The sequence below is a fragment of the Eschrichtius robustus genome, chromosome 4 (assembly GCF_028021215.1).
Source record: "Eschrichtius robustus isolate mEscRob2 chromosome 4, mEscRob2.pri, whole genome shotgun sequence".
Lineage (NCBI taxonomy): Eukaryota > Metazoa > Chordata > Mammalia > Artiodactyla > Eschrichtiidae > Eschrichtius > Eschrichtius robustus.
This window is the reverse complement of record NC_090827.1, coordinates 63960853-63983435: the sequence shown is the minus strand read 5'-3', so window position 1 is coordinate 63983435 and position 22583 is coordinate 63960853. Positions and strand designations below refer to the sequence as shown.

General features: G+C 40.8%; 1 protein-coding gene across 2 annotated transcripts in view; it reads left to right on the top strand.

Annotated features, from left to right (window-relative positions):
* SLC4A4 (solute carrier family 4 member 4) overlaps nt 1–22583 on the top strand; it is a 346852-nt gene that overhangs the window by 65582 nt on the left and 258687 nt on the right. For both annotated transcript variants that reach the window (XM_068542846.1, XM_068542845.1), the window contains exon 3: nt 9996–10175. In XM_068542846.1, coding sequence (XP_068398947.1) covers nt 9996–10175 — 180 coding nt within the window. The remainder of the gene's footprint in view (nt 1–9995; nt 10176–22583) is intronic.

Genomic DNA, 22583 nt, shown 5'->3' with positions numbered 1-22583 from the left:
TGCCATTTGTACGATGGGGAACACTGGAGGGATAGTAGTGGAGGATGGTAGGCATTCAGCTTTTTGAGTCTGAGGCCCCTGTGAGACATCCAAGTAGAACTCTAAAGCAGGCACTTGGCTACACAACTGGAGCTAAAAAGAAAGGGCAGGGATGGAGATGTAAGTTTTGGAATCCCAGGGAGATAGCCAGCATTTCAAGCCATAGGAATGGATGACATTACCAAGGGGAGAGAATAGAGTGAGAAGAGGACTGGGCTGGGCTCTGCTCTGCCAACCTTTGGAGACTGAGAAGGAGCAATCGTAGAAGCTGGAGGGTAACCAAGAAAAGGGTGTGTCTGAGGCCAAGAGGAGAGCATTTTCAGCGGGGAGCCAGTGACCGACAGTGCTGAGGGCTGCCTGGAGTCAAGTATATGAGGAGCGAAAAGGAACCAGTGGCTTTGGCAGAAAAAAGTGCTTGGTGGCTTTTGTTAGCAATCTGGGTGGCATGGTTAGGAAAGAGTCAAATCAGAGTAGACTGAAGCATGCCCAACGAGAAAGCTATCATCATAAGAAGTGGGGAAGGGACCTGGAGAAATAGTAGAAAACTTTTGGTCTTTCCCCTATGTGCTCCATTACACTTAACCAATTAGAATACTTAGGATTCTTATAGAATTTTTAGAGCTAGAAAGGATTTTAGAGAAAATGTAGCTCAGTGTTCTCACCTTACACATGGAGAGATGAGCCTTGGAGAAGGTAAAGTGATTTGCTTGCAGTAACGCTGATAGTAATTGGGAATAACTAGGACAAGGAGGCAAGCTCCTTGACTTTCCCAGGGCGGTGCTCATTCCAAAAAAGTGTACTTGAAGTCTGGTTCCTCTGGAGCGGGAAAGGAATTTAGAAAAGGAGATGGATGAGAGCTTAAAGAAGCGCCTGGAAGAATAGGGGGTAGAAGGAACTAACTGGAGAAGAATAAAAGGTGTTGGGAGAGCTTATGAAAAGGTGAGAGAGAAAGAAGACAGAAGCCTGGCTGGCCTCATTGTTTGCATGACCGCAGATGCTCGTGGGAGGGCAGATGTCAGAGCCAGAACGTCTTCATGTTCTGGGGCCGTTTATGGTACTAAGGGTTGTGGATTTAAACTTGTCACTCTCTGGTTATAAGACAGAAACATTTTCAAGTATTCCTGAGCCCTTTTTGTCTTCTAGGTAGTTGCTAACTTGAAAGGCCTAATCGATTACCTTTTCCCCCCTTGGCTGTATTTTGCAGACAATGGAAAATGGGGGGTAGGGTGGGGGACTGGTACCATGGTAGGAGGAAAGTAGGAAAGGAAACCTTATATAACCAGGAGCACCAGGAGTCCCGGCCTCTATGTCATTAATTATTTGGCTTTAGTTTTTTCATTGGTACATGAAGAGGTTTAATCAGGTGATCTTTAAGGTCATTTCAACTCTAAAAGTATGATTATGAGCTGCTGTGTCAGTGAATGTTGTCCTCTTTTCTGGGTGCATGTGGAAAACCATAGTCATGAAGATTCTGGGATTGGGCTTAACTAGGCTAGTTTAAGTCTCTCGAAGCACTTTCCCTAGTTCTTGGTCATTGTTTTAGCCCCATGGCATTATCCACATCTCATTTACCTATATACAGGTATGTGAGAGGAAGGAATTATGTGAACTAATATTAGTGATACCTGATTAGCCGTGAGTGCATTGACTATATGGTGGATTATCTGTCTATAGCGACTAAAGACCACTCTTCCTATTGCCCAGCCAGGGCTTAGGCCAGTGCTAAAAGGGAAGCCAGAATAGAGTCGGAGATGAACAATGTGGTTAGAATGAGAGTGTGAATGTGTGCATTTATGTGTCTGTCTAAGCTGCCTCTCTGGCTGCAATTGCAAATCCGGTTATCAATGACCATTGGATTAGCCATTGTTTTCTCTCTTCCAGTCCCACTTGCCATTCAGTTGTGCAAATGGTGACCATAAGAGAGATAATGGAAACTGTCAGTTCTCTGTGTTTGGCTCACAGGTGGATTTTGTCTGACTGCATGTGTACTGCACATTAAAATGCTCCAGCTCTTTTGGGGTTCTGGGGTGTCAGGATGAGTCAAGGGTTCATCTCTTCCTATTGGGTGGCTCCTCTTTGCTCTTAGCACTGCCCTGCCTGGCTCTGGCCTTCCCAGGCCTTTTGGCTCCACTCTCCTCTGTGCTGTCAAGTGAAAGGACAACAGACCTGAGCCCTGGGGGTTGGCACTCACAACATGAAAGCTCTGGGGGAGACCCTCCCAGAGCAGGGTGGAGATGGCACGGCATTTGTTCCTGGGCCGGGTGAGGGAAGATTGAGGTTATGGAGGGTATTGCCTCTGCTACACAGTTAAGCTCTGCATAATGACTAAAAAACAGCTGAGGGACGAGTTAGACTTGATCTAAAGTTGGCTATTTTGTCCTGCAGAGTGAGTGTTCTGGAGTGCCTTAGCTGGAGAACGGAGAGTGTTCACAAGTTATTATCCGGGCTCAAGGGGGGTGGGAAGGAGGAGAAATAGTACTTTGTTTCTTCCCCTTTGGAAATAGGAGGGAGATATAAGAACAACACTTACCTTTGTGCGCCAGACACATTGGAAAAGACACTTTACTGACACTATTGGATTCAGATTGTCCATAAAAATGCCTAACTCTCTATCTCTATACATAGAGATTATATATATATATATATATATATATATATAATAGAACATAATATAATATATATATAAATCTCAATATAAATGTATAGCTGTAGGTATAGATATTTTATATCTATAGATATGAATATAAAAGAGGTTTTGCTAGAGCAAAGTTAAAACTACTTTGGAGAAGCAGCTTTTTAGAGATTGTGAAGCACTTCAGGAGCTGCAGTTTATAAATGATAAGGTGATGTTTAGTCCTGTTTATTCATCAAGGTAGGTTCCTGTAGTGCCTTCAAGTGGTTGTTCTGGCCTAGATAGCTTCAAATAATGAATGATCACTGAGGATAATAAGGTTGCATTTCTTTAAAAAAATACTCACTAATTCAGACTTCACACGGTGCTGGTTAGTTTAGCTTCTGTTATCAGCTATTAGTAATGGAAGCTGTAATGGAAACTTAACTTCAGTGTGTGGTCATAGGGTCCTCACCTTTACCTAAAGACTATGATTAGGACTGTTTTGCTAAACATGAGCACTTATAAGGCAGGTGCAGAAGTTTCCTGAGCTTCAGCTTGTCCTTTAGGACGAGAATTTAGCTAAGTCACCGTAAGCTCATCTCCTGTTTGAGACCTTTTCCTTGTGCCGTTTGTTCTTGCCTAGAGATTATCATCATCATGATTATCAGCATCAAATATTAAATATTAAAAGTACTGTGCTCAGTAAACACCGGGTAACAAGCTAAGATTTCTTATCAGTCTTGCTTGGGGGAACCCCAAGTTGCCTTAAGGGTTTCTGGGAGGCTTTCAGTGAACAAAATTCCCATGCAGTTCAGTGGGAGGAAAAGTATTTCCCTGGTTTTCATCACTTTTACTATTTATTTACTTGCATGCCTGCTCCTAAGTGTAATTGGTAGCATTAATAATAAAATAGATTACTAATCAGCATTCAAAATGGTCTATAAATTACATATGTAGCATGCAATTACCTATTAATAAACACATGCATTATTATTTTTATTCTATGTGAAAAGTTGCCCCTATCCAAAATACAGAAATAAAAATCATCCCTTGTCCTGAGTAGTGGTGTCAGTTTGAAGTGTGGACCCTCATGCAAACATCTAACCAAGGGCCGACTTACCCTCTGTTAACTGCAAAATTACATCATGCCTTTCAAAGTGAGTTTTCTTTTCATGAACTGGTATTTATGCTCAAGTAAATTAGCAGTGTTGCTTTGATTATTTCTTAATAGAACTGGTTATGGACACTCTTATGGGTTTGTGAGTAATACACTAGCAAGTTATTTATTAAAGTATTTAGGATTAGACATACTGATCTATTTCTTATTATATGAAGTGCCAAACACACAATGTCTGTGGTGTCTGGACTTGATACTATGATTCTGTTTAAGGTTTCTTATGCATGTACTTCTAAAAAACCTTCACGGTTCGTTTTGGTCCAAGAAGTAAAGTCTTCACAACATCTTTTTAATAATCTATCACTCATCCAGGGTCTTTGCCTCCTCTTCCAACAGTGTTCTTTTCATAATTAAAAAGAAATAATACGTATCTCTTAAATTTGCCTCCCTCCCCTATATCCCCCTTGGCAATAGCTACAACATGTTTTAGGTGTCTTGGCATAAGACCAGGTTACTTTATTTTTTAATTATTATTATTTTTTCTTCTTTCTTCTCTTTTTTTTTTAACATCTTTATTGGAGTATAATTGCCTTACAATGGTGTGTTAGTTTCTGCTTTATAACAAAGTGAATCAGCTATACATATACACATATCTCTTCCCTCTTGTGTCTCCCTCCCTCCCACCATCCCTATCCCACCCCTCTAGGTGGTCACAGAGCACCGAGCTGATCTCCCTGTGCTATGCGGCTGCTTCCCACTAGCTATCTATTTTACATTTGGTAGTGTATATATGTCCATGCCACTCTCTCACTTTGTCCCAGCTTACTCTTCCCCCTCCCTGTGTCCTCAAGTCTGTTCTCTAGTAGGTCTGCGTCTTTATTTCATGACCATTTTTTTTTTTTTTTAGATTCCATATATATGTGTTAACATACGGTATTTGTTTTTCCCTTTTATTTCATTCTGTATGACAGACTCTAGGTCCATCCACCTCACTACAAATAACTCAATTTTGTTTCTTTTTATAAGACCAGGTTACTTTAGATAAGCCAAAGAAGGCAGTATTTAATTTATATTTGGGGAATATTGCTGATTAGTTCTGAAAGAATGATGTAAAGTGCCAAGTGTCGTGGAATCTTTGCTTCGAACTGGAGAGAACAGAAATTCCACTGATTATAGAAAGAGCAACAATGTGGATAAAAATCAAATTGGGAACATCCCTCAGTATTAGAGAGGTTCTGTAGGAGGCTGGGGGTGGCTGTGAGGGAAGGTAGATTTCTTGGCAGAGATTTAGGCCTATAGATTTAGCTGTAGCTAAAGGATCACCAGAGGACAAGTAGAATCTCTGCCTAGAAATCTACCTTCCCTCACAGCCACCCCAGCCATCCCCAGCTTCTACCCCCAGTACTGACATCTCAGGTCTTAAAAAATATTTATATACTGCTTTATTCCAGAAAGGTTTAATGTGAAGGGAAAATAACGGGTAAAAAGTTGGAATAGCAAGGTTCATGTTCAAAATTCATGTCACGAAGTTCTGTCTACCTACTACTGGTTGGCCCAAGATTTGTCTCTTCTATTTCTAGCAGTCAACATGAGGAAGGAAACACAGTCAATTATAAGGTAGTGTAAATATAGTGTACATTACAAAAAAAAACAACAACCCTAAAAACAAACAAAGCACCACCAAAGCAGTAATGAAGCACTCACTGTTCTTGATGTTGAGACCTGAGAGATATTTCTCCTGTGGGATTTTATGGGTTAGCTGGTGACAATATCCTTGACTCCCCTGAACCTTGGTTTCTTTGCCTGTACAATGGGGATAATGACAGTATTTAATTCGTGCAGTTGTGAGGATTGCATGAGGTAATAGAAGTAGGAGACCTAGCCAGAACCTGGCACATTTGTAAGAATTCCATAAATGGCTGCTATCATCTGTATGTGTATAAACACAGCACCATGTTTCCTAAAGGAGCTAATGATCTATCTTGCATAGAGAGGCATATGTTGTTAACCACTGCAGAAATTTTAGTTTGGCTCATTTGATGGGTTTAATTCTACGAAGTCCTAAATCATCCTTGGTAGGGAAGTGGGTATCTGTGAAAGCCTCTTTAACATGAATGGCTACAGAGTTACTAGTTGTAAAAGTTCTCTGGTGGCCTGAAATCATGATAGCAGCTCTCAGTGCTGTTAGTTTAGAAATATTTTAGGAATTGGGAGAAGTGGACATGATAGCATGGCAGGACTTGTGCTTTCACCTGAGGTGGAGCACGTGAGGATGGAAGAAACAGGGGTCACCTAGTGATGATTTCTGACGGTCAGAGATAACCAGGAAAGCCATGTTTTCTTCCCAGTAGTACTGGCTGTGGATGGATTGTGAGATATTCCCAAGACATTTAGAGTTTGTTGGGAACTTGCACCATCTGTCAGAGAAAGGCATGCGGGGTATTTATTTGAACACATGTTACTGAGGCCACTGCCAAATCAAGGACTGAATGCCCTTTGACTCACACCTAAGTGAACACTGTCAAATGTAGATTCCAGTAGTTTTACTCTACAAAATTTTGAGTAGCAAGAATGTAACCTTTATTTTAATAACATTTAAAACAATCACCATTTCCTTTTGAATTCTACCTGTTAAAAATTTTTTTTTGCTCCTTCTTCTTTTTACATTATCTTTGGAAGCAGTTTTTACTGACATTTCTAGCAGAGAAATTTTTTTCTTTTGCGCCTAAAATTCACTCGTAAGTCAAGCAGGTAACTGTCCCTGCTTCTCTGAGCATCTTACGGTTTTGTAGACTCTTGCTGAATTAGAAATCTTGTCTATCAAGTTTCTCCTTTGCATTTTACATGTAAAATAATACTACACCCTCCACTGCTTGGTGTCATTTTGGGAGTTTTAATTTTTAAAATAGCCATCAATCTTTATGGCCTATCTCTGAGACAGGTAAAGATGTTTTAATGAAAATAAATATTGAGATCACCTATGATATTCTTATCAACAATAGCATTTTTTAAAAGATCAGTAATGCTGCTTCTATTGACCCTAAAGACAGGTATTTTGTGGAGGTGGTAAGAATGCTTTCATTCCAGCTTATTTTATTTCTGGTATTTTTGGTACTTAGCACATACAGCTTATGAACGACTTGGTCATCATTTTGAGAAAGCATGCCTTTCCCCCAGTCACCAAAGTGAGGCTGCCTTCCTCTCTTCTGGTGGGCAAAGAAGCTGAAATGAAAAGAGGTTGAGAAGTAATTGATGAAACACAAACACTGTCTCTGAGGTCCTAAAGGCTTGTTTAACCTCAGGACCATGTTCCTTTTCCGTTATCTGAACAAAGACAGAAAAGGAAAATTTAGTTCCCAGTAATGTACGAGAGGAAAAGGAAGATGCTTTGCATTTTGAATTGCTCAGCTCAGTGCCCTGGTTTCCTTTGGCAGCTCTTGGAAGGCGAGCGCGTCCTCACTCAAGGCGTATTCTATTTTACTGTGCTGTAAGGATCCCCCCCCAAAATTCATAGCCATGTGGATACCAGAGAATTGTAGCTTCCCAGAGGCCATCACTGAGAGTATAAAAAAATGCCTAAGAGTGGTAGTAAGGGATGGGAGTGGGAACAGAGAGTGACTGCAGATGGGCAAGAGGGATCTTTTTGGATTGGTCGACAGGTTCTGAAATTGGATTATGGTGATGCTTGCCCAACGCTGTAAATGTACGAAAAATCATGGAATATGTACCCTTAAAATGAATGAATTTTATGGTATGTGAAGAATTATACCTTAATAAAGCTGGTAAAAATGTCTGAAATCGGGGCTGTCTTAACAGGAACCATATTCACGGTTGGTACCTGGGCTTCGTGGTGCGGCACCGTGTCTGAAACTTCCCCACCTGTGGGAAAGTAGGCGGGGTTGGGGGAGCATCTGAGGGGGAGGAGCAGGAAGAGATGGGGATAAGCTGAATCTTACTCCTAAGGCAGGGCGGAGGTCTGTGATCATGGTGCGAATACAGTGGCACCATTTTTGTGGTGATGACAACTCCAGTTAGGTTCCTGAAGGTAAGGTACCTTTCTCTCCTGGGCTTTGAAAACTCGCCTTCTGAATCGTCCCAACTCTTTTGTTGGGTTGACAACAACAACACTTTATCGCCAGAAATCTTACCTTAAAATCTTATCGGCCCATGTAAACTGTCTTTTAAATGATTTATCAAATATACTATGCAGATTTGTGTAAATATATTAAAAAAATTCTTTCTGTGTAACATCAGTTTGACTCATGTAGCTTAACCACTACATTTTTATTTTTTTTGGCTTGGTTACCATTTTTTAATAAGAAAATATGTTTTTGAACATCTTTATTGGAGTATAATTGCTTTACGATGGTGTGTTTCTGCTGTATAACAAAATAAGAAAATATTTAACGTGACAGGTCAAAAAATTTTTTTTCAACCTCTTAGTTTTTTTCATGATGTTTTCCTATTTCTTGAAAGAAGGCAATCAAGCTTTCAGAGTTTGATTTACTAAAGAAATTGGTTGGCTTTGCTTACATATATTGTGTGACTGGAGATAAAGCTGCAGGACTCCCTCAGTAACTGGAGGGCAGGAAACAATTGACACTGTTTCTTAATTCACATTGTTTCTGAGACATTTCCTACTTCCTAGTATAATATAGCTTTCCCATGAGAACAATTTGCTTGTAAATGGTTAGACATGATAAATTTCTCATTGGCACACATTCTGTGAGGAGAATTTCACTGTGCTTTTTAGTAGTTGAGTTGGCATGTGTGTCTGTGTGTTTGTGTGCATGTCTGTGTGTGTGCTGGGGGCTGGTGCTTCATGTTTTATGTAGATGCCTCCAACTTCATTCCAAGTATGAGATATTTTCTTTTGAATGCTTACCCATTAACCTAGGGTTCTGCATTCCTTGGTTGGAACCTCTTTCTTGATATAATTGCTTTAATCCTTCCAGTTTAAGGGAACAACCCTGTGAATTATGGTGTTTTTAGATATGCCTGATGAGTTACCGTGGAAAGGAATTCACAGCATTTACATCAGACATTTGCATGTATGTATATTGCATGTGGGTGTGTGATATTGTCTGCAGCACTGTAAAGTGGTCATCAAGGAATAATGCCAGAATGCGAAAGGGAATTCGTAGATTATCTCATCTTTTTTGCAATTCCTATTTGCAATTCAAAAAAAAAAAGAGAGAAGTTTTCACATTACTTCCGAAATGGTGGTTCCCGCCTGCATTCAGAAGTTAGACTGTATATAAAGTGAAAGTAAAAGTTTTCCAATTAAAAAAAAAATGTAGAACTTTGAGTTCCTTTTTTTTTTCTGTCTTATCAGATTTTGTAAAAATAATACCACTTGTCAGTTTTGCAGCTCCTTCCATCTAGAGAACTAAAAGCATTTCACAATCTTTTTTCCTCATGCCCTTCTCTTCAAGGCAATCTTTACTGGGCTGGGTTTATTTTTATCACTGCAACAACCAGTTTTTAGAAACTTTTGCAAACGAAAAAAGAAAAATGAGAATGGCACTGTAGCTGACATTCATTTTAGCTGTTTCCTAGTGTGAACATTTGAGTATTTCTAAAATTTTCTCTCCAAGTATGTCTTATTTTTTCTTAGTTTGTCCCAGTTCTAAGTCTCTATTCTGCTGATTGGGTAAAAAAAGTTTTAGTGTAAAACCTTATACCCCGCAGAATGACCTCTTGACCTTTGAGTTAGATCTCCCCCCTCCCTCCCCCCCCACAGTTCCAGGAGCTCCTTTTTCATCACCCTGTTCAGTATAATCACAGATTCCAGGAAGGTTAGCACTGGAAGGGCCTCTAGGGATTACCCAATTTAAGCCTCTCATTATATAAATGATGAGATTGAGGCCTGGAATGGCTAAGGGACATGCTCAAGGTCAAATAGCTCATTGATGGCAGAGGTATGACCAGAATCAAGGATTCCTGATTTCCGGTTCAGTATTCTTTGACTTTGCTAAACAAAGAGTCTCTCTGGATAGAATTACAGTACACCCTCACTGAATCCTAGTGCCAGCCAACAGGTTGAGTTACAGTCTAGCGCAATGAAAATTGGGAGGAGATTTTATTTTTCCAGTTTATTTGTCAAATATGGAATGGTAGTGTTGAATTCATAGTACACTTTTTTCTGACCTGTGGGTCTTGAGCAATTTCTCTGCAGCGGAGACTGTGATTTGAAATGACTGGTGATTTGTGTACCTTCCTCAGGCCACCACACCATCTACATCGGGGTCCATGTGCCAAAGAGCTACAGGAGAAGGAGACGTCACAAGAGAAAGGCAGGGCACAGAGAAAAGAAGGAAAAGGAGAGAATCTCTGAGAACTACTCTGACAAGTCCGATGTGGAGAACGCGGATGAGTCCGGTAGCAGCGTCCTAAAGCCTCTCAGTGAGTACTCCCTGGGTGTGGGTGCCTCTCTCTGCTTCACTCCCGCAGCCTGGGGAAAGACGCATGTCAAGATCTTGTGGCTAACAGGGAGGGACGCAGCGATACCGGAGTGGTCGCCTCTAAAGCATAATGTCTCTGGAGAGGCTTTTCTTGTCCCAGCAGGTTGGTCTAGGAGGAGATCTGGTAAAATTCTGAGCTGGTCACAAAAGATGTGACAGAGTTTAGGCGTGGTTGTGTGTTTTGACTCGTGAAGGAGGGCAGAATGTTATAGATGGTATCTAACTGCAGTTATCAACAGTAACTGGGAGATTCTTCAAGAAATTTTTGGATTGTTCCTGCTTAGAAATAGATTCTATTAAGATAGTAGGTCAAGATGAGAAATACATACATATATATATATATATATATATATATAATATATGACATTTATAGGAATATAGGTGACATTTAGCTAGGTTGATTTAAAAAGGAATAGTGGGAAAGCATCCTGAAAATCAGAGAAGGATGTAGAGTGACACAGCTCTTGAAAGGTTGAACCTATTAGATATCATACTTTGGATAGAGGTGTTATTAGGAACAGAATAGCAGGAGGTCAAAGCACATCCTTGGATTCAAGCGCTAGGGTGGATGTGTGTTTAGGTGTATGTGTCTCTTGCTTTGGTTTCTTTTGATATGGAGAACGTTTGGCTATCTGGCCAGCTTTGTGGCTGAAGGGAGCATGAATATATGCTGTAGAAGGGAGAAGCAGTAGAAACATATGCCAATTTGGGAAGATTCCCCAACAGGAGTTACATAGTGACAGCTTTTCATGTTGGCAGAGCTCAGCACAGTTCTTCCTCTCTTTGCTACACTTGCAGAAGTCTGGAACCTGCAATAAAACGCTTTATTAGGGGTGGTGGAGATAAAGATCCAGTTCAGTCTTTGCAGGTGATGAGAGGCCAAATTAGAATTACCAGCTCAGGTGTGTTGAAAAGTGAATTTACAGAGTGAAATTAAAGAGGGTGTGAAGTGTAGTGATGTGAATCTGTGAATTTTTTTTAATAGTCTCTCTCCTGGAGCTGAACAAGTGGCTTAGCAGCTAGAGAGGTACTTACGCTGAGAGGAGCCATCAGGTGGACCACCACATTGAAGAGGAAAGTTTTGAGGACAGTTTGGAGATGTTCCACTAAATTAAAATTTTAAAGTGTTGGAATACATGTAAGACTTAGAGGGGACCAGAGGGCAGGAGGCAAGAGTTATGTGCTTTTCACTGGAACGTTGGGGGAGAGCCTTTCTGAAAGGAACTGTTCATATGTTGACTAAAAAAATGGGGTCTGTTTCAAGCAAACTCCTTGAAATGCAGACAAAAAAGTTCACAGTTAATAGTCTGGAGGAACAAAAGATAACATCCCTTTCCAAATAAATTACTACTGTTTCTCTCCATTTGCTCTCTGTTTTGGCAAGGCCTAAGCCAGAATCAGAGGTGCGTCTCCACTGTGTGTGTGTGTGATCTGTCTCTCTGTCTCTCTCTGTCTCTGTCTCTCTCTCTCTCATAATCTCCCATTCTGCAATTTAAGAACAAGAGTTCATCATCACTATAAATACTAAAAAGGAAAGAGACGCTCACCTACACAAATGGGCCAAGGGATTTTGAGATGATAATTATGTAATAGCTTTTTAGGAAGGGCAGTGGAAACAATGCCAGTAATACTCAAGTAGGTAATAGTGAATAAACAGGTCAGAAAGGTACTGAGACTGAACCTGTGTCTCCCACGGGGGTCCTGTGGCTTTCTGTGGCATTTGGGGACCCGTTTGAGTACAACATGTAAAATAAGAAAGGCAGTTCATTCTCTTTACCCTCAGAGGTCTCGTCCCTGGGGAGTACTGGATTGGGTTGTATACTTGGTTTCTGAAGCCATCCTATGGAGACATCATTGTTAAAGACAACGATAAAAAAGAAATGAGTTATAAATTTGTATTTTATAGTTAGTTACCTTCTGCTAGTCACTAAGTTATGCTGTCACATGCCTGTGACATGACATATTTGACATGAGGCATCCAATTTGACCTGAAGATCCTCTTAGAAATTACTGTATTTTCTCCACTGCTTATCGTGGAGACTAACGAGATTGGTCGCTGGTTTATCTGGTGCAATTCTACTTAAGATTGTTGCACTCAGATATAGAAAGACATTTAAGCCTGTGATTTGGGGGAAGCTACAGGGCTCTGACACCAACATGAAGATAAAATTCTTATGGGAAAACTCACTGAAATATCTGCCATTACTGTCTGTCAGGAACAGCCCCAGCCAGTTTATGTTTTTCTTGGATCTAGGGTTTTTGAGTTACTTATGTTTACAGACATACCAGGTCCTGTAGACTAGATTCTTGCAAGGGCCTGGCATTGTAGCAGGTAATGCTTGTAACTTCTAAAGAAGCCGCACATGGAAATAGAGTAACTTGATGAGAATCATCTCTGATTTTTTTCCTTGCTGTCACCTCCATATGCAATCCATCAATGACTTCTGTTGGTTCTACTTCTAAAATATGTCTGAATCTGTCTACTCTTTTTTGATTTGGCTGCCACATTGTGGTCCAGGGAATCCTCATTTCTTGCTGAAGGCAACTGCGACAGACTCCGCCTTTCAAGTCTCTTCCCACACAGTGGCAGCAGTGATCATCAGGAAGTTTAAATCGGGTCATGCCATTCACTCCTTAGAATGAAATCTCGGTCGGGCGTTAGGACCCACCGTGTCTCACCAGAGTCCTTTGTGTTATTTGCTCCTTGTTCACTTTAATTCAGCCACAGTGATTTTTTTCAGTGGTGCCCACACCTCTTCTGCCTTAGGACCTTTACTCATGCAATCCCGTCTTTCTGGAACGGTCACTCATTCTGGTCCTGGTTAGCTTTTCTCTCCCTTTATGTTCCAGCTTTAGAGTTTTGTCTCTTCAGAGAGGCCTTTCCCTACTGCTCTGTCTGATGTAGGTTCTCCTGTGTTAGTCTCCCCTCAGTTCTTATCTCTTTCCTTCATAGTACATGTCTCACTTTGGAATTTTCTTAGCCTACAGTTTTGTCTTGTGCTGATGGTACATCGTAAGCTCCCTGAGAGCTAGGATGCGGTTTGTTTTGTTCCCCTATGTTATCTCTGGCACCTAGTACAGTGTCTGGTATATACGTGCCTAATAAATGCTTATTGAAGAGCAGTTGATTACTACAGCAGAAGACATTGCTTCTGTTGGTCTATTTCCCACATTATAGGTAAAGATCCAGTTGATTTTCTTGTTTTTAATCCTCACACATGATCTTTTATATTTCGCTGCTCTGCCTTTTTCTCTTGCCATTTCAATCTGGTCCTAACTTTTAATTATGCCACTTTGGGAAGTGCCTCATTATTTTAACTATTGCTAAAGTGGTACTTTGGTCTGGGTACATGACTCCTGAGTGTGTTGAGTTGCTCGTCACCCACGGGTGATGGAAGAAATTGATCCACAGAGCACACGGATTCATCCCGTACATTTAAAAATGCTTACTATTCCGGACCAGAACTCTGGCAGCTCGGCTTCAGAAGCCATATTAAGGAGGCACAGAATGAATAGTAAAGGACACTTATAACAAGACGTAAGCCAAATATCCTCCAGTATTTAAGCACATCAGGAAGATGACATAATTAACGGGTTCATTTAACTTGTAACGCAGATGCTTTTTTATCTTCTCTGTGGCTCTGGTCTCAAGACAGGGCTTCTAAAGGGTGGATGCACGTTTTGAATCTTCTGCATCTGGAGCTCTGAGGAGGAGGCTAGCCACCTTCGTTTCCCCTCCGAGAGCAGCGGCAGCTCTGAGTCCTCACACAGCTGCTCTTCTCAGGGTGCTGTCCAAGCTGGTGTCTCAGCTTGGGACACAGAGAAGAACGCACATGTGAGAAGTGTGGTACACGAGCAATGGGGAGAGAGGCTGGGGGAGACAAGTGAAATGGAAGAGCAGGCAGGAGGAGAGACAAGGGAACGAGGAGGTGGTGTGGAGTGGGTGGTGGAGAGAAAAGCTAGATTGTGCTCTTTCTTAAAAATAATCCTTTCGCCTCCCCCACCACGCACTTTTTTTCCCCCTAAGTTAGCAGCTGCCATCCTCTGAGGGTTGCCCATTCTGGGTGGGAAGGTGGTCCTGGATGAGCTAGGCTCTGCAAACACAGTGCAGCGTCCTTCCATCGACGGTTTTGACCCCTGCGCTTTGTGTTTTGTTAGTGTCCTGGGATGATTATGGGAGAATCACAGGCTGCTCTGTGACTGCAGAGACTCTGAAGATGTGTAGAATGTTGGGAAACAGAGCTACAAGCAGAACATCCTGTTCAGCATAGTGGTCTGATGTGTAGTATATCTCTTGACAAGCTTGCACATGCATCGGCGCTGGGCGGTGCTAACTGCCTCGCACACATATGTCTTGCCCGTGGTGGAATCTGGTCGCTGGGTATGCGCACACAGACACTCATTCAGTCTTGTGGTATTCTTTCTTAGCTCTTTGGATGTGTACCAGAACTGATGCATTTATGCTAGTGAACATTGTTCTGTGAGCCTGGAACAATGGATGCCCGTTGGTGATCCAGTTATAGTCAGGAAACTGAAGCAGAGAAATGGGCAGCTGCTTTTGTTTGGTGCTTCCGGGGAAATGAACAGAGTACCTTTTCATAAGAGCCAAGATTATTTGGGGTTTTGTCATTTGACTTCCCCTTTTCCCAGCGCACACACACCCCTGTGCCCTCCCCCCACCTGACCTCATTCTTCTGGGTGCCTTCCTACTTTTTCTTGATTCTTAAATGTTTTTAGGCAAGACCCTTAATGCTGATATCACAAAGTAAGATTTTAAAAATTTTCTGTGTGCCATTTGTGTATCCCCCAAATGAAGCAGTATGTAGGAGAGAAGGGAGTCTTTGGAATGTATGTGAAAGGAGGTAGATTCTGTCCCTGTTAGGAAACAAAACACAAAAGAAATATACCGTCTTTTTCATCCTCTTCTCTTTCATCTTATGTACGTAGGAGGAAGTACTTTATCTTTAGGTCTGAAACAAAGGCTTTTGGTATTAAAAAGTAATTGAAAACTTAAAGTTTGCCCTTTCAGAAGGGCCACTTGTGATGGAATTTTACTGGAAAGGTAGTGTATCGTATCAGTTAGGAGCACATATTCAAGCCACATGGAGTTCGAATCCCAGCTCATACCAGCAGCGTGGCCTTGGCAAGATACTTAAGCTCTCTGTGCTCCTGTAAAAAGGGAATAATGACAGAGGTTACTTCGTAGTGCTCTGAGTATTAAATGGGAAGTGTATCTGGTTAGCAATTATTATTTCGGGTGATTCTGAACATTTTCTTCAAGCTCATCTTTTCCCATCCATTGTACACAGGTAATGCCAAAGCTTCAGACTAAAACTTTGCAGAGATTAATTCCCTGTGAACGTTAATCACTGTTTTTTAAGCTCTTCTGGCCTTTTCTACTACAAAGTCCCACTAGTTCTTCCTTTGCTTTGGCTGTCAGCTTGGCTCCTGGCTCCCAAAGGCATCTTTGGGAGAGCTAAGTCCCTTAACTTGCCAGTGGTACAGCCTCGACGCCGGCTGGCAGGTGAAAGGACCAAGGAAATAAGACTTTCACGGGGCAGAGGTGATGTGCCTATGGTGCTGTGCTTTTGTGTAACATAGGGCCACTAGCAAGCGACTCTGCTTACCAAATGTGTCCTTGACTTCAGTCAACAGTTGGAATTCCCACTTCGGGGCCCCAGCAAGCAAATGGGCTGTTCCTTCTTTCCTGAGAAGGATCTCTTTCTGGCTCTTTCTTTGTGTTTCTCAGTGAAATTTATCTGGTGAAGAAGGGCAGTTGGGTGGGACGCATCAGCGACTCAAAGGCAGTGCTGTGCAGAGAGGAAAAATGTTTGGCATACTTGTGTTTTTGGTGGCACAAGGCTGGCTCAACAATGTTGTGTTTCGTGTGGTACGAATAACTGCTGTTTATTCCTCTGTGATGCTGATGAGTACAGGAGTTCTGTGTCGTAGCGCTTCTGCCTTCTCTAGCTGGTTAACTATGCAAACCTCTCAGGGAGCCTTGCGTTCTGGAAACGCAGTTCTCTTGAAATCACCTTGAAGTGGCCTCCAAGTGGCAGCCCTTTACACTATGGAAGGGTGTCATTTCTCACTGCCCCTGCCTATTCTATTGCAATAGTCATTTCATTTTATCATGCCGTGCGATGTTATGAATAGTGCGTTTACGTGTGTCATGGGAGAGTTGATGTTGCTGCTATTTATAGCGACTCATGAGTTCAAGAGGCCTCAGAGGGTTCCACTGTGCTCCAGGTGCTGGGGTACTCAGGGCTAAAAAGAGACTGTGACTTGGGGTGGAAAACGGGGGAAAACTAGAGCAGTATATGAAATTTAAGCTGTGAAGTATACTCTAGAGAAGCGAAGGGGGTATAAATGACTATCTGTCACAGGTATTACTTCCTCAGCAGAAGGCAGGACACATCCTGTGGTTTGGGTTCAGGGATAAGATTGGAAGCTTGAGGGTGTGAGTGTATTTGTGAGTATGTGTGTGATTGGAATGCACTGAAAAAATGAGAGATACTGGTAGGGATCTTTTTTTTTTTTTTTATAAATTTATTTATTTATTTATTTTTGGCTGTGTTGGGTCTTCGTTTCTGTACAAGGGCTTTCTCTAGTTGCGGCAAGCGGGGGCCACTCTTCATCGCGGTGCGCGGGCCTCTCACTATCGCGGCCTCTCCTGTTGCGGAGCACAGGCTCCAGACGCGCAGGCTCAGTAGTTGTGGCTCACGGGCCTAGTTGCTCCGCGGCATGTGGGATCTTCCCAGACCAGGGCTCGAACCCGTGTCCCCTGCATTGGCAGGCAGATTCTCAACCACTGCGCCACCAGGGAAGCCCTGGTAGGGATCTTCTTGAAATGGTATTCTGTTCAGGAAATTTCTCATATCAGGAAAAAAAAAAAAAAAGATTCTTAAAGGACTATATGGGTTCTTAATACCAGGGATTTAGATTCAGGGCTTTATGGGTTTGAGCTGTTGATGCAGAAGTTGGGATGTGGGACCATGGGGGACCATGGGTATACTCTATAAATAAAGTCTCTGGAATTCTTCCATGACCACAATCTGGAAGCAGGAATGTTGGGTTCTTTTAATAACTTTCCCATGGATGGGGAGTGTTACTTGACTTTTCATCACATTTCTATAGAGGTGTTGTGAGCACCGAGTCCCCATCATCCTCTTACCTGTATAATCAAAATCTCAGTTATCCTTGATCCTTCCCTATTCTTTTTCTCCCATAATCAGCTACTCACTGAGTCCTATTGGTTTTTCCTTCTAAGTATCTCTTGTGTCTGCCGTTTCCTTTGAATTCCTAAGGCATTATCTTCTTATTTGGATTTTCTGCCTTTAGGGTCTAACTTGAAATAGAAGGGAGTTATTTCTTTTTTTTTTTTTATTGGGGTATAGCTGTTTTACAATGTTGTATTAGTTTCTACTGTACAGTGAAGTGGAGTTCCCTGTGCTATACACCAGGTTCTTATTAGTTATCTGTTGTATACATATTAGAGTGTATATGTCAATCCCAATCTCCCAATTCATCCCCCCCTCACCGCTCCACTTTCCCCCCTGGGTATCCATACGTTTGTTCTCTACATCTGTGTCTCTGTTTCTGCCTTGCAAACCAGTTCATCTGTACCATTTTTCTAGATTCCACATATATGTGTTAATTTACGATATTTGTTTTTCTTTCTGACTTACTTCACTCTGTATGACAGTCTCTAGGTCCATCCACGTCTCTACAAATGACCCAATTTCATTCATTTTTATGGCTGAGTAATATTCCATTGTATATATGTACCACATCTTCTTTTTATTTTATTTTATTTTATTTTTTCTTCTTTATCCATTTGTCTGTCGATGGACATTTAGGTTGCTTCCATGACCTGGCTATTGTAAATAGTGCTGCAATGAACATTGGGGTGCTTGTGTCTTTTTAAATTATGTTTTTCTCAGGGTATATGCCCAGTAGTGGGATTGCTGGGTCATATGGTAATTCTGTTTTTAGTTTTTTAAGGAACCTCCATACTGTTAAAATGCACTGTTCTTTTTTTTTGGGGGGGATCACATGGCATGTGGGATCTTAGTTCCCCGACCAGGGATTGAGCCCATGCACCCTGCAGTGGAAGCACAGAGTCGCAACCCCTGGACTGCCAAGGAATTCCCTAGAAGGGAGTTATTTCTGACAAGGCTTCCAGGTATCTCGCAACCCCTGGGCTGCCAGGGAATTCCCTAGAAGGGAGTTATTTCTGACAAGGCTTCCAGGTATCTAAAATGTCCCTTCCATCTAGTCTCTCTTTAATTAACCCTTCCATCTAATCTCTCTTTAATTAAACAAACAATAATGGTAATAAAAAAAAACCTTCTAATGCTCCTCATTACTGAAAGCAGGTTCCTCACTTGGGGTCCATAGACATTTAAAAAGAAATTGAGAATGTAATGGCGTTTCCTCTACTTTTTTCAATAGTTTAAGTAGTGTAATGAAAATTATAGGTTTACTCTCTTTCAGCAAGGCCTTAAAGAGAGCATTTACACCAACTCATAATGACTTCCCCAGTTTTTGAACTCCTGTGGCAAGTATTTTATGTTATTTTACAAGTACATTACATATTCTGGTACTTAGGCCTGTGATGCTTCAAGTGTTGACTTACCTCTTTCATTCAGCTGTGTGTCGTCTCTCCAACCATATCATTAGAGCCTCATGGGCAGGAGCAATATTTCGTACTTATTTTGAGTCGTGTTCTGAAATAGCATATCCTTTGAGTGGATGCACAAATAAAATGTCTAGAAATTACCAGTTGGTTTAAAATATTCTGCTGTGTCTGAGAAATAAAAACTGAAGAGGAAAGCTTATGTAATTATTTAGTATTAACAACGACCTTAGTTAAAAAAAAAAATGCTATCCCCCCCACCTAAATTTTATTGAAATGTGATTAAAATAGAAATCACCAGAGTTGTGCAAGAGGGTGAGTTGAATAATGGTGAAATGAAAAGAGAGAAAAGTAATTTTTCTCATGTTATATAGTTCTACAGCTTTGTTTTGCAATGATTAATTAGCACATAAATAAAATAGAAATTGTTCATGTTTTCGAAACAGAAATAAAAGTGCTACCCTGAACGTACTTTTTCTCATGAGAAAATATTAAAATGTGTGAAGATATGCACGTCAATGCAAGAATGCAAAATATTATTTTAGATGACATTTCACTAAAGAACCATATTAACATGTTGAATTGGAGTAAGCTTGCCTCTGCATGACTGTTTGCGGTTCGTATTCCACTGTGCTGAATGAGGATAGTATATAAAAGAGGTTACTTATGATAGTGAGATTTGTTAATCACTTGATGTCACCAAGGCCGTTTGTGGAGTGTCTTACATAGAGAATTTTAAGAATTGTTACGTATGTTTATTATGGATAAACAGAGTAGTCCATGTTGCTGCAGAGATGAACTTAGGTGACCTTTGTACATCCTTCTCAGAATTATGATGTAATGTTTTTGAAACAAGAGCATCCCTGAAATTTTTTATTCTTCCGCTATTTGCCAATCAAGCAGAATTCCATTTTTTAAAAAAGCAGGATATACTCAATACCCTTAGAAGCCACTTCTGGTAGCTGTTTTATTGTGATCCATCAATTTGTATTAAAGTTATCCTTTGTCTGTTACCAAATTTTGCCACAAGGGCCACAGAGAAAGCAATTATATTTAATTGATTCTGCTTCATTTACGAGGCTTTGGGAAGGAATAACTTAGGTGTGATGGAAAAATGTGACTTCTGGATGCAAATTTCCAATAAACATGTGGACCATATAGCAAGTTGTGTCTGTTCAAAACTGAAGTTGTTTTCAGCAGAAAATAGGGCGATTCTGTTACCAAGTCATGGGGATAGCAATTTCTTTAACTAGAAATTCACTGCAGATTTACCCAATATCCAGAATGCATGCATGAGCAACTCTAAAATCCTGTCATTTCTTTGACTCTACTTTGTTACTTCTTGTGAAACTGCTGAATTCCCCAAACAGACAAAAACCAAGGAAACAAACAAGCAAAGAATTTCAAAAAGATTTTTGGATTATTTTTTTATTGATGTCCACACCCAGAAACAGCTAATACTCTCCCTTGCTCCTCCAATTTTTAAATATAGATTTTGAGCAGAAGATACTGTAGTTAAGAAGGACTGGAGGTGGATAACTGGTATTCCACTGGCCACTCATTTAGATCAGATGTGTGTGGCTTGAGGAAACTTTTTCTGAGCTATTATTTGCATGCTTGAACCAAACTTGGAAGGTTTATAGATTTTTTTCCTCTATGAAATGGACTGGAAATACGTTTATGACACATTCTCTTTAAGCTCCTTTTATTCTATTATTTTATGATTCTTTCTGACATTTGTAAAAACATCTAAGTGGTGAATATAATGGGATAAATTTGAGGATCTGCTTTGCATATTTTATATACAGTAGAAGTGACAGAGATGCTTTCCTTGTCTGGCAGGTGGAGAGAAGGTGCTGCCTTTAAGAGTGGGTGTGGAGAACCTTATTTTAATAGAAGGCTCATACTAGTTTAGACAAAAAAGAGATCAATCAAGGGCAATGTATAAGAAGAAAAACCAACATGAAGTTTGTATTTATTTTAAATAACAATTGATTTTTTAAAATGTCATTGAGTTCTACATTTTGGCCAGTCGTAGGGATAGAGGAAGAAAACACGTGAATGGCACTGAAGGTAAGGAGAGAGAGGTGATGACAAATTCTGAGAAGGAGAGAATGTGGAGGGACCCTTACTATCGAGAAAGACAGTGAGACCAAAGAACAGAAAAATCACTGGGTGAGTGGCAGAGGCTAACATCTCACCCCTCAAAATAGAACCCCATTTCTTAGCAGGACCAGGTGTCTAACATGCTCTCCTCAAACAAGTTTCAAGTGGCCTCTACCTGCCTTATCTTTAATTCCCCAGGGATAGTTTTCCATGATTATGAAATGATGACGTTGATTCTCTAACTAGCTTCCTTTCATTCACCTATTTACATTACTTCCTTGTATTGGTTTTAGAGTCATCTCTGAGATGTTCCTTCTATCAGGAACTTGGGTCTTATAGCTTACTAGTCCTCTTCTTAATACTTTTTAATTATTATTTTTAAAAAAATTCCAGAACACTATGGTATAACCTTATTTAGCATTCTAAAAAAATTCTTTTAAATATTCTCCAAGTCTTCTAGTAGGCCATGTAATATAACTGCAATTCAACTTACACTTCTTATAGGAGATTACCCCCAGGATTTGTTCAGCCACAAGACAAAGCTGGGGGAAAGTACTTTCTACAGAGGTTACCCTGAGTGTCCACATCAAATCCAAGACTGGCCCTTTAGTAATCTGCCTGATGACAGTGGAAATTCAGTGAGGCAATGGGACTTTTTTGGGAGACAGCTGGATCTAGGGGAATTTTTGTAAGCAATGAACCATTCTTTAATTGAAACCACTGGATGTGGTTAGTAGTTTATTTTAAAAACACCATATGTTAGTTCATTCCTATATACTGTGACAATCATAGTTTAATCAAAAGCTGCTTGTGACATTTCAGTTTAGTAGTGTTCATAAAAGAGTGGCTCGCTTCCTTGAAATCCTGATCTCTGTGCCAAATGCCAGCACATTCACAATTACAGTTTGGCTTTTAGGCAGTTGTGCAACTTTTGGAGTATGTGGTAGGTTTTTATTTATTTTTGTCACTTTCACTAATTTGTCACAGTCTTAAATGAAAAAAATGTTTTCTCAGCCTTTTGTTTGGTAAACAGTGACTTTTACTCCTTTCTCCACAGTTCCCCTGAGAGGAAATAAGCGAATGTAACTGTTTTTTGACTCTCCTTTTTGGCCAGAAAGCCAAGCTAATGCATGATCTCATTGAGACATGATCTATTTGTATGAACCATAAGCTTGTAAGTTTGTCATCATTCTTCATGGTTCTGGGGCAGGCACCCCGTGAGCCACCACAGCAGGGTGAGAAAAGAGTTGCAGCCAGATCCCTGAGCCTTCAAGGCAGTGCAGCGCAAGTCAATTCAATTTAATCCATTTTGATCCAATCCAAGAAATATTTAGGGAGTACTTCTTCTTTTCTTCTTTTTAGGCATAGACTTGGGCACTGGGCCTGCAGAGATGAAAATTTCGTAAAGAAACCTGACAGTTAAGTGGAGAAAATGACACAAATCAGACAAATTGCAGAGACTATGATAATTGCTATAGTAGAGCTATACACAAGGTGGTATGAAGGCATCAAGGAAAATGCCTAGGTTTGGCAGGGGGAGTGGGAGAAGGCCTCACAGAGGAAGGAGCACTTGAGTTGAGCCTTGGAGCATCAGGAATGTCAGGA